Source organism: Palaemon carinicauda, chromosome 9, assembly GCF_036898095.1.
Source record: "Palaemon carinicauda isolate YSFRI2023 chromosome 9, ASM3689809v2, whole genome shotgun sequence".
Lineage (NCBI taxonomy): Eukaryota > Metazoa > Arthropoda > Malacostraca > Decapoda > Palaemonidae > Palaemon > Palaemon carinicauda.
Window position 1 is genome coordinate 105,260,045 of NC_090733.1, and position 13,865 is coordinate 105,273,909.

At 33.6% G+C, this 13,865-nt stretch overlaps 1 protein-coding gene across 1 annotated transcript in view; it reads right to left on the reverse strand.

Moving 5' to 3' along the window:
* The window catches only part of LOC137646576 (dopamine D2-like receptor), a 28,638-nt gene extending 22,191 nt beyond the window's left edge, over positions 1 to 6,447 (reverse strand). Inside the window, exons 1-2 of the mRNA XM_068379687.1 lie at positions 6,419 to 6,447; positions 1,493 to 1,639 (exon numbers count right to left, since the gene is read on the reverse strand). Of these exons, the coding sequence (XP_068235788.1) occupies positions 1,493 to 1,639; positions 6,419 to 6,447 (176 nt within the window). The remainder of the gene's footprint in view (positions 1 to 1,492; positions 1,640 to 6,418) is intronic.
* Positions 6,448 to 13,865: the final 7,418 nt, after the last annotated feature.

A 13,865-nucleotide genomic window follows, 5' to 3' on the forward strand; every position in this document is an offset into this window, starting at 1 on the left:
TCTTCTTTTCGCGTCTTTTTTCAGTTGCTATTGGACTTAATTTCCAAGTGTGAAGTATACTTGATTTTGTCATTATCTGAAATTGAGTGAAGCTGCAAACATTTGTGAATGAATATGGTACATTGCTCTACAACCATTTACTGAAATATGCGATAATATAGCATACAATTTTTTATAGTATTTATTCAAAATAATACCAATATCATCCTTGCTTGCCTAAAATATATTATCAGAATCTAGTTTTCAATTCTAATATTCTCATAAAATTCAATCGAAATGATGTTAAATACTAATCCTTCGATAATAATTACACCAGAACCAAATTGGCCATAGTTAGAGGAAAAACAATTACTTAGAAAAATATCTTTTAGATAATGGTAAATAATTCACTAAATTTGTAATCTGATGATACTCTTATCCACGGATTCATAATAAAAGATACAGGCGACTTATAACAGCCTCTTTGTACTGTAAACTAGACGTAAATGGTACCAACATCATAAGTATAATTTGTTCTTTTCAAAATACAATTTTTTTCTCATAAATATCTTGTACGGAGATAAGGATGGGTCAGTGATAAAAAGCAAAGAAAATTCATAAAACCAAAGATAGTAAAACATATATATTTTTCAGCAATATTCTAAATATTTTAGCCTTTTTCTACCTTTCTTCGGAAACATGTTCTTGCCTAGCTAATCACTATGAAATTCGACCCCTCTAATTGTGCTCAATTACGTCCATTTGCCATAACAACTGGCCTTTATAATAGACTCGATAAAAAAAAAGAAACTGAAAAATTCCCGATAAGTTATCAAAAAAGAAGCTATAAAAAAGAAGCTATAAACTTTCTGATGAGCTGATAATATGTGGCAATGGATAATTAAGAAAGTAAAAAAAGAGAAAAGGCTAAATAAATAATGGTCGAATAATCTCAACGTTAGGTTAAGTAAAATTTGGAAATCAAATCGCCTGAAATTACATATCAAAATCAAATTATATCCATCAGTTTAGTGAGATCGGTGTTACTATATGGACATGAGTCATGGTATGACAATGAAACAATCTCCAATAGATTTAGTAGATTTGGGAACCAAGCCCTCAGAAGGATATTGGGAGTTAAATGGCAGGGCAGAATTAGAGATGAAACTAATCAGAGAAATTACTCGAGTACCATAAGTGGATGAGATCATGATGAGAGGTACATGGAGATGGTTTGGGCATGCACCTCGCAATCCCCAAGAAAGATTAATTCATCAAACGTTCAGCTGGGCTCCACAAGGCACTGGAAGAGTTGGAACACCCAGGCCTACATGGCTGAGGACTATCAAACGCAAAGTAGGAGATGATGAATGGAGAAGTATTGAATTAAAAGCTCAAGATAGAGACGACTGACGAAATCTAAATGAGGTCCTTTGCGTCAATAGGCGGAGGAGGAGATGATGATGATGATGAATCTCCACGTCAAGTTAAGACAAACAGTCAGAGGCCTTACCTGTCTATACTGATGGCGACCAGGTTGAAGATGGATGAAGTTGAACAGACGACATCCGTGGAAATATAAAGATCGCACACGATGGCACCCAACTCCCAATAGGACGACCACTGAAAAATAGAAAGACATTCTTTAGGATCAATACGACTGACGTCACATAAATACCATAATTGCCACTTTACCTTTTCAGGAAATAAATTGCTAGTTCTAGTCAGGGAAATAAATTTCTAGTTGTAGTTAGGGAAATAAATTTCTAGTTTTGGTCAGGGAAATAAATTTCTAGTTTTGGTCAGGGAAATAAATTTCTAGTTGTTATTAGGGATATAAATTTCTAGTTCTAGACAGGGAAATAAATTTCTAGTTCTAGTTAGGGAAATAAATTTCTAGTTGTAATTAGGGATATAAATTTCAAGTTCTAGTCAGGGAAATAAATTTCTAGTTGTAGTTAGAGAAATAAATTTTTAGTTCTAGTCAGAGAAATACATTTCTAGTTGTAGTTAGGGAAATAAATTTCTAGTTCTAGTCAGGCATAAGGAATCAGTGGTTGTTTATGCTATAATTTGTAGCAATAAAATGCATTTATTGGTTCTCCATTAATCTCTTATTCCACTTCTATTTCCACACTTTACCATAAGCCCACCTGGGGGTAGGGTATGTATCAGCATTCAAGTTTGAATTATCTAAATTCTAGAAAGCTCATACCTCTATCTGTCTCGGTATATATATATATATATATATATATATATATGTTATATATATATATATATATATATGTATATATATGTGTGTATATATATATGTTTATATATATATATATATATATATATATATATATATATATATGCATGAATATAAATGCATGCATAAATATACTGTATATATATATATATATATATATATATATATATATATATATATATATATATATATATATATATATATGTGTGTGTGTGTGTGTGTGTGTAAAACTTACGATAGTTAACTCGTGATAAGATCAAAATATATCAACGCATGAAAGTAAAACTTTTCATATCGTGGATTGAAAATGTATTTATGCATGAATACAAAAATGCACACATTCATAGACACATACTTACATACATACATACATACATACATACATACACACATATATACATATATGATTATAAATTCAATAATTTTAATAATAGTAATTTCAATTTAATAATACAAATAATTTTAATAATAATAATCTTAAGTTTAATTATAATATATTTAACTATTTTGCTAATAATAATATCATTTAATAGCATATATATCCATATTGAGAAGTTCATTTCGTTTGAAAAGATATACAGTAGAAGATTTTTAAAATACAAAGAGGAATTCTTTATAGAAAAGGGCTGTGTCTAACAAATTATATGAAAAATAACTTTAAACAAAGAAAAAAAAAGGGGGGGGGAATCAATTTGCCTCTGGCAAACCTCAATCAACAGTCTGTCTCTCTCTCTCTCTCTCTCTCTCTCTCTCTCTCTCTCTCTCTCTCTCTCTCTCTCTCGGGAAAGGAAGTTTTTCAGTAAAAACCTAATAGCTATGATTAACCAAACACAACCATTGGCAAATAGTTTGTATTCTAACGTGGAAGGAACACAGATAATCTACGGTAGAGAGAGAGAGAGAGAGAGAGAGAGAGAGAGAGAGAGAGAGAGAGAGAGAGAGAGAGAGAGAGAGAGAGAGAGAGATCAATTACCCTTTGGCAAAGGCCTACAACGAAAAACGAAAATTCCGCTGGATATTTGGCGGGCATTTTTCCTCAATAGCTCTCGTCGTCCTTTTAAACCAGCAATGGCAAAAAGATTCTTTCGTTAGAAATAGGAATAAGAACTAAATTAGAAATAGAAATCAAAATGTGATAAACAAAATTGCGATTTACGTTTCCTAGTGAATAAAATCCGTCTATAAGAAAAATCGGAGGAAATGTTAAACGAATAGATGCCAGAATTTAAGTTCTATGAGAAATATGTTCTATCATGTGGAATGAATCATACATTGTAGATACAACATATCTATAGGTTTTCTAATTGTACTAAATAACCTATTGAAACCTATCATAGTAGAAAATAAAACCAGGAGAGCGATGCCATTGGTAGCCTTATATATTTTGAGTTTTTGTTCACTCGAAAAAGGCCTGTTTATTACTTTCAATATCTTACGGAAGGTTTATGTTTTGGCTGATCCCTTGAAATGAAAGTAGCGATTTGCCAGAAATTTCAGCAGGAGAGAGAGAGAGAGAGAGAGAGAGAGAGAGAGAGAGAGAGAGAGAGAGAGAGAGAGAGAGAGAGATTAGAAAACCTGTAATTAGATAACAATTTTGTAGAATATTTTATGATAGATTTTCTAACAAAATTACTGATGATACTGTTACTCAATGTATAATTTTTCAGGTCAAAATTATTATAACAGCCCAAAGAATATGAAACAATTATTTAAAAAAAAACTTTAATTACTGTATCGCCCCTGGCCACATTGGCGACGCTGCCCGATTATATGATGTATTCTGTACCTACCGATTAATTAACAATGAAATGTAATAATCTTACTTGTAATAAGTAGCCTGTTTAATAAAACGAATAAAGCAATGCTGGTGATACAGTTCTTAATAAGTCTTTAAACAGTTCGTCTGGATTTGACTCCAAGAGATAGATCGGGAAAGAAAATAGGACAATCAATTTCTTTTTCCTTTTAAATCTCGACTGGGTGAAACGCTGAATATATTTCGGATGATGTAATTAAAACATTTGTGATTTATCATTACATAGTCTTGACAACGATGGAGTAATATATAGAAATATGAAATCAAATGGAAAACAACGAATACTTTCAGCAAAAAAGAAAAAAAAAGTTTAACAATATGTAATACACACAGAGATATCTATCTATCTATCTATCTATCTATCTATATATATATATATATATATATATATATATATATATATATATATTATATATATATATATATATATATCTATATATATAAAACACACACACACACACACACACACATATATATATATATATATACATATACATATATATACATATTACTTTCCGAGTGAGGATATCTTGACGTCGTGTAAGGGTTTGTGTATCGCCATGATCAGCAAAGCTGTACTAGTCAGGGCCACCATACTAGGTTGGTTTGCTGCAAGATATAAGCCTAAAGATTCCCATCATCACCAATTCGCAGTGGTCAGCGTGAAGAGGAAAAATGTCCAAACACCATACATGTATTGACATGTTTGAGGCCTTTGTCTTGCAGTAGATTAGAAACGGTTGCATTTGTTGTATGTATGTATGTATGTATGTATGTATATATATATATATACATACATATATATATATATATATATATATATATATATATATATATATATATATATATATATATATATATATATAAACTCACTCCAAAAGACTTGACTGGAAACCAGATGGCAGCACCCTTCAGATGTCCCCCCTCCAATTAAGGAATTACGGCCTATGACGAAAAAAATACTTACATATAAATAAAATCAGACTCCAATTCACAACTATAAAAAGGCCAACGAACAAAAGAAATCGTTGATGACTCTTAACTGGGCAAAATGATTTTTCATTTTTTTTTAAATGATAAAAGACAGAAATTCTCTGACTTTTCTTGAATAGCAGTATGTAAGGCTATTCTTGATAACCGATTAATTCAGGAGACGTCATGCAAAGTTTCGATTATATAACTGAATACCCTTAGCTTGCGTATCCAAATGTTGTGTGATGAAAAATCTAACTTCATATTGGAGGTGTAATCTAGTCGTGTAAAATTGTTTTTGCTCTATAGAGCTGTAAAAACAATTTATAACGTGTATATGTTTATACACGTGTATATAGTATATACGTATGTATGTGTATGCATCTATATAGGCATACACACACACATATATATATATATATATATATATATATATATATATATATATATATTATATATATATATATATATAATTATATATATATATATATATATATATACTGTATAGTATATATAGTATATATACAGTATGTATATATATGTATGCATATACTATATAAATATATATAACATATATATGTATATATATATATATATACATATATATATATATATATATATATAAATAAATATATATATATATATATATATATACATATATATATATACACATATATATATATGTATACATATATATATATATATATATATATATATATATATATATATATATATATATATGTATACACACACACACATATATATATATATATATATATATATATATATATATATATATAAACATAATTTTTGGGGTGATTGAGGATAATAGTCCATGCCATTGCCTTTCTCTACGCTGGTTATCGACAATCATCAATTAGCTACCAGGTACATATTCCACTAATGAGGCCTAAAAAAGACAACGAATCTTGCAACAAACAGAGGCTTGTCTTTCCCCGTTTGTCTTATGTATCCATCTTGATACTTGCAGCGAATGTTTTTTATGTTGAACAGGCTTACATAAGTCTCTTTTTACATTTTACCTATGATAGATCTATATTAATGTTGTAATGTTCTAAAATATTTTATTTCAAATGTTTTATTACTTGTCTTGTAGTTAATTTATTTCCCTATTGCGTTGCCTCACTGGGCTATCTTTCCCTGTTGGAGCCCTTGGGTTTATAGCATCTTACTTCTCTAACTAGGGTTGCACCATAGCTAGTAATAATAACAATACCAACATGTCATGGAGAAAGAACATATACACTTGTGATCAGAGCCTAAGATCTCTCTCCACCCAAACTAGAACCTGGGAGAGCTAGGCAATGGATGCAGATGGTTTTGCTAAGCACCCCCAACACTGACGGTTAGTCTGTGGACACCAGTGAAAAATATTATACCCTGAGCGCTGATTGAGCTCGGGGTCCATCTTCGATATTTCCTCTTTTCTTGGCTATAATAACTAAGTTTTGACATTTGTATCTGGTCGTTATTCCACTCAAACTGGTCGCGTCTATATTAGAGAAAGGAAATAGCTGGCAATCACATTCTTAAATACTTGCTGGGGGTAAAATGGGCAATATTTGGAACCATAATTTCAAAAGGGAATTACTCATTAACACAGTTTACGCTTTTATTATTAGAGAGTATGGTTTTAGATATCTCTCATATCCATATGTAGCCTACTCTTAAATTTTTATTAGTACCAGTGACATTGATTTAGTTGTCGATAAAAAAGAATATTTCATGAAGAACTCTTGTAGGAAAATAGATCATTGCAGTATTTGATTAAGTTGTCGATAGAAAAGAATATTTCATGAAAAACTCTTGTAGGAAAAATAGATCATTGCAGTAAGTATTTGATTTAGTTGTCGATAGAAAAGAATATTTCATGAAAAACTCTTGTAGGAAAAATAGATCATTGCAGTAGGTATTTGATTTAGTTGTCGATAAAAAAAAATATTTCATGAAGAACTCTTGTAGGAAAAGATATCAGTGCAGTAAATATGGATTTTCAAACAGTTTCATGTTATTTGAAATGAGTTTTCTTACAAGCAGTTGCACAAAATATGTGATAGATCATTACTCTCAGCCTTGAATTAAAATGCCAAGTAACAATGCTAAAGGCTAAACTTATTCATCCTCTGAAACAATGGATCAATTTATCTTTTTAATTAGTCAAACTTTAGAGAAATTTTATTCACATACTTTCAATTCCACTGTAACCATAGTGATTAAAGTAGGAAATATCTTAAGAGCTACTGGTAATAGTAAATTACTGATAAAAGACATTGCCATATTGGTTAATTTGATACAAGCTTGATGCAAAAGAAAATTTTTATACAATGAGTTTAAAAAAAATTAATGCCAAGGAGAAAAGAAAGCCATATAAAGTGTAGTGAGAAAAACCACAAAAAAAAAAAAAAAAAAATAAAAGAAAAACAATAACCTTCGATTGTACTCCAGGCAATATCCACGACGATAAGCGAAATGGAGCCGAAGGTACAGGAGAATCTATCTCCAGCTTGATAAATAGCAGGAATCCACCGGCCCATAGCTTCTTCAACGGCTACAATGATTACAATACCAAATAGCATTCACTGAAAGCCAATCGCCCAAAGTCACAATGGTCCTATTACTGGCATGACTCGAATTGTATGGAGGGTTTGCTCATAGATTATTGATATATTTGGGTTGATTTACCTTCACATCTTTTGAAAGTCTTTTAATAGTCGATCATCAATGGCAGAGACAAGGGACAGTGACAATGCCCTGGCTAGCAGCACAATGCCCTGGCTCGCAGTACAATGCCCTGGCTCGCAGTACAATGCCCTGGCTGGCAGCACAATGCCCTGGCTCGCAGTACAATGCCCTGGTTCGCAGTACAATGCCCTGGCTCGCAGTACAATGCCCTGGCTAGCAGCACAATGCCCTGGCTCGCAGTACAATGCCCTGGCTCGCAGCACAATGCCCTGGCTCGCAGTACAATGCCCTGGCTGGCAGCACAATGCCCTGGCTGGCAGCACAATGCCCCTGGCTGGCAGCACAATGACCTGGCTCGCAGTACAATGCCCTGGCTCGCAGTACAATGCCCTGGCTCGCAGTACAATGCCCTGGCTAGCAGCACAATGCCCTGGCTCGCAGTACAATGCCCTGGGTCGCAGCACAACGTCCTGGCTCGCAGTACAATGCCCTGGCTCGCAGCACAATGCCCTGGCTAGCAGCACAATGCCCTGGCTAGCAGCAAAATGCCCTGGCTGGCAGAACAATGCCCTAGAGATTGTCCATATATATGATCAGCGCCCAAGGCCCCACCCCACCCAAGCTAGGACCAGGGAGGGTCAGACGATTGCTGCAGATGACTCAGTAAGTACACCCAGGACCCAAACTTACGTGGGTCCTGAGTACACCTATAGGGTCGCCCAAATCCCCATTCCTTAGCTCACGAGGATGGTGAGGTTGCAGACACTACAAGAAACTATCGAGTTTCAGCTCAGGACTAAATCTTCCTTCCAACAGAACGCCAGGAAGGGGCGTTTCCAATAGGCCACCACAACTCCAAGTAATATAATTCTTGACAGATATATTGTTCCTCTATTTATTTTTCTTTTAATAAAATATTCTGAGGATGAAAACTTACTTTAAATATCTCCTAACTTACCAAAGAGAACAAGAAACCAAGTTGCACTTAAAACTGAACCAGAAAGAAGTGTTCATTTCGTTGGAAAGATTATGTCAAGCTAATTTTCTATACTGCTTACTGCTTACGTTCTCCGACTGGATATAAAATCCAAATGAAGACCAAAGGTAAAACACCAAATTTAGCAACCAATCACATAGCCTGGTGATAATTAATAGGACGGCCATTCGTTCAACTAGAAGTACAAGTCGTTCATGGAAAATTAAGAACCTGGTTATTTTGGAGGTTTTCGTGTTAGCAACGTCCACAGAACTTGGACATAATTGACAGATTAACTATTCAGGGTTTGTCACAGGTCAAATGCTATTTGAAGCTAGTCACTGGAATATTCAAAGGCATGAGATTATTTCCTTTATTTCTAAATAGAGAAGAACGGTCTGATATGCAGGCACCGCGGTTTCTATGAATTATTATGTACTTTCAATACTAATTTCGTATATGAATAACATATGGATAAGTCACTGGCTCTTGAGACACGGTTTAATCATAATACATTTAAATAGATTTTGTCATTTAAAATGAGGATATGAATATTGAATATGCAGTATAGGTGAAAAATTATGCTCTCCAGATTTTCTTTCTCCAGCTTAGTGTTTATATTTTAAATACAATTTGTTTGGAAATGCCATTATTAGTTTCCATCCAACCTTTCATTAAGCCAGGTCTATTTATACCGTTTATTCTTACATTTCATGTAAACACTTCAGAAAAAAACACACATTAGCACGAAGATCTTAATATTTTGTTCTTCAACATTTCATAGCTACTTAAAATTAATTAGAACACTGAAAAGAAATTATACGACTTCTTTTCTTAAAATAAAGATACATCGAAAGTGATAAATATAATTTAGTAAAACACGGCAATCCCTTCAATAGCGTTGAATGAGGACTAATAAGACTGTCATCTTTGTAATTTAACATTTAAAACTTTTTCTGTTTACGCCTAAGATGACGCAAATGCCCTTTCATCAATGTTGCTCTTACATTTTTTTTTATTGGACAACCAAGAAATTTAATCAACCTGTAGCTCTCTCTCTCTCTCTCTCTCTCTCTCTCTCTCTCTCTCTCTCTCTCTCTCTCTCTCTCTCTCTCTCTCTCTCTCTCTCTCTCTCTAGGGAAAAAGTCATTTAATCAGCTTTCTTTCTAAATAACACAATGCTGGATAGACAGCTATTGTGCCACCACAAAAGAACCAAGTTATAAATGCATTGTTTGCACACCCCAACATTATATATTAAAACTGAACGGAAAGAATTATCCCGTTTTCGCCCATGGAAGAATTTTCCGAGAGACAGCAGGGCTTTAGGAAAGACCCAGGACCACATATACTAGATGGGCTAAAATGAATTCCTTAAGGGCAGAATAAATTTTTTTACCAGAGACAACCAGGCTTAATTAAGGATGAGCCAAAACCAAATGAATTTGAAAAAAAAAAAAAAAAAAAAACTCCTTAAGCTAAGGGCAGGATAAACTTTTTTACCAGACACATCTGGGCTTAAAGGAAGATCCTTGACCAAATAAATTTGAAGAAAAAGGTTAAAATTAAATTAAATTAAATTAAATCAATAACCCTAAAGGCACAATACACTCTTTTACGAGAGACAGCCCGGCTCAAGGAAGACCTATGACCAAATAAATTTGAAAAAGGTTAAAATTAAATTCCCTAAAGGCAGAATAAACTCTTTTACGAGAGACAGCCGGCCTTTGGAAAGATGCATGCCTAAATATATTTGATTGAAGAGGGATGAAAAAAGATTCCCTTAAGGCAGAATAAACTTGGCGGCCTCTGCTTCCTCAGTCACATCTCCCAGGATAAAAAAAAAAAAAAGATTCAGAGGGGAGAATGAATGGCGTCATTCATTACTGTTTATTTAATCATTAGAAAGAGTTTAAAATTTTTTATTTCCACTGGATACGATGTCATTTGTCTTTTATGATTTGATAATGAACAATCTTCAGATGTCTAAGTTTTGTAATAATAATTATTTCAAGATCTTTTCTTTAATGTGAGGTAGGATGTTTAACTAGAATTAAAAACAGAGAGAGAGAGAGAGAGAGAGAGAGAGAGAGAGAGAGAGAGAGAGAGAGAGAGAGAGAGAGAGAGAGAGAGAGAGAGAGAGAGAGAGAGAGAATTTCAAGAATTTCAGACCGTGGTATCTTAGTTGACATATCTATGATATATAATATACTTTTCATGAGCATTATTATTGTTATCATTATTGCAACGTTATCGTTGTCATTATTATTATTATTATTATTATTATTATTATTATTATTATTATTATTATTATTATTATTATTATTATTATTATTATTATCATAATTACATGCCACATAGGGAAAGCAACCCAGTTCGAAAAATGAAACAAAGAAGTAAATAATAAACTATCAATTACAAAACAAAATCAGATAAATAACAATGTTAAATAAGCTTCCAACATGACTATGAAACTACAGTACACTTAAGTTAACTTGCTCACCAAAAAGTACGCAAGTTGTTTGAATTTATAAAGGATAAGAAATTTAAAAAAAGATGGGTACTTTTGAGCGTCACCGAAATCTTCTTCTAATAAATAAAAGCAACACAAAAAATAGTCCATATTTCAGGTACTCTTTGACGTGAACGAGGAGACCAATACTTATATATCACAGGATATATTCAAATATATGTTCATAAATCTCTCTCTCTCTCTCTCTCTCTCTCTCTCTCTCTCTCTCTCTCTCTCTCTGTCGTTATCGATAAACGGTCTTAGGCGATAAAAAGAGCTATAGGCCCTTCAAAATACGGAATATAAATCCACTGGAAAAAGTTTGTCATAAATAGTGCCTTGGTGAACGACATATGAAAGAGAGAGAGAGAGAGAGAGAGAGAGAGAGAGAGAGAGAGAGAGAGAGAGAGAGAGAGAGAGAGATAAAACTTTGTGATGATTAACCTAGTGATAAACGAAAAATGAATCTTTTAGATATAAAAGGTGATATAATTTATTTCAAAATTGCATACAAGAGAGAGAGAGAGAGAGAGAGAGAGGAGAGAGAGAGAGAGAGAGAGAGAGAGAGAGAGAGAGATAAACTTTGTAATGAATAACCTCGTGATAAACGAAAATGAATCTTTTAGATATAGAAGGTGATATAATTCATTTTAAAATTGCATACGAGAGAGAGAGAGAGAGAGAGAGAGAGAGAGAGAGAGAGAGAGAGAGAGAGAGAGAGAGAGAGAGAGATACCAATAATTCAATAACCTAATACCAATATAAGTTGTTTACCTTGCCCCATAACTTAATGAAATCAATTCAGTGACCCTCTCATCATCCTGTCCTACAACAATCTGTTTCTAAAATATTATTACTTTTTGAGAAAGTTGTTTTCTTCGTTGCTATACAATACTGTATATACTAAATGTCAGATACAAACCAAGGTTAACTAAACTAAGTCATGGGCGAAAGGATATTAATCCCTATAAACTCCTTGTAATGGCATTTAAAGACTAAAGTTCCTGTCTCTTGATGTGGTATTCTTCCATGTTGGAGCCCTTGAGCTTATAGCATCATGCTTTTTTCAACTAGGGTTGTAGCTTAGTTAATAATAATAATAATAATAATAATAATAATAATAATAATAATAATAATAATAATAATGGGAGGTTGAGCCCCGCTCAAGCCCGACAGTTTCTAATATTGTCTGCAACCTTACCGTCCTCTTGAACTAGGGATGCAGTGTTTGGGGGAGCCTATAGGTCTACTTGCTGAGTCATCAGTAACCATTGTCTGTCCATCTCTAATTCTACCTTGGGAGGAGAGGGGGCTTGGACACTGATCATATGCATAAATAGGTCGGTGTCCAGTACACTCTCCTGTTCCTCGCCTCTACCAATCATATGCGACCTCCAAACCTATTCAAGCGTAACCCTAAACTATATGTAACAATTAGGAAGAAAAACCATGTTAAAGAGCCAATTTAAAAAATTGTTTAAAAAGATGTATTATGGGGTTGTGGTGGCATATTGGAAATATCCCCCCTAGCGTTCTGCTTGACAGGAGATCGGGTGTCGCTCAAAGTCGATAGTTTCTTGTAGTGTCGGCACCCTCACCTTCCTTGGCAGCTAAGGATTGGGGATTTAGAGGAGTCTGTAGGTCTGCCGGCCGAGTCATCAGGTTGGAGAGGGGGCTTGGGGGCTGATCATATGGATATATAGTCTGTCTCTTGGGTATTGACCTACTAGGGCATTCTCACTGCCCTGTGCCTCTGCCATTCATGAGTGACCTTTCAATCTTTAAATGTTCAGGTAACACAGGTCCCAATATATCTATTGTGATCCATCAAGGATCTGTAAAACTACCATACACTCAACGAATGGTTAAATAGGTCTTGGTAAGAATATGTCAGGATGCATCTCCGACTAGGATGTTTACTTTTTCTGCGTTTTATATTGTCCTTTCCTTCTCGTGTTGGGATAATTTCTTATTGCAGGCAACCATCATATACATGCTGTATGTATTTGAATTCCATTGCATTCATTTATGATTAAATATGTAAATATATTCAATAACAACAAACAACATATCCAGCCGTTTCTAGTCCACTGCAGGGCAAAGGCCTCACACATGTCTTTATTCATGTCTTGGGTTTAGCCAGTTTTCTGCACTTCGCTGCGTATTTTTCTCTGATCGTTCACAGCAAACCAACCTAGTACGGATGGCCCTAACTAGTATTGTTTTGCTGACCATGGCAATACACACAAGAAATATATTCAGTTTCAGCTTTATATCTACACTATGTACAATATCCAATAAGGAAATTCCTTGCTAAGTTTATTGTAGTCCGTACGCACTCATAAAACACATTCCATTCATAAAAAAGTTTATTAGAGAAAAATGAAGATATAAACTCAAGAATTTCGGACATTTATTATTTTCTGCAATAAACCTATACGAGGAACTTATTCTATGAGAGCAGATGCTTCTTACATTTTTTTCCAATCCCCCTAAAAGAAAAATAAACTAAGACATAAATAGTATTACTTTCCATCTCTCTCTCTCTCTCTCTCTCTCTCTCTCTCTCTCTCTCTCTCGCTCAGAAATTAGTATGTCAAATTTGCTCTAATTTAGACTTATACTGAAATTATGTAATTAATTGGAGTTATATCTC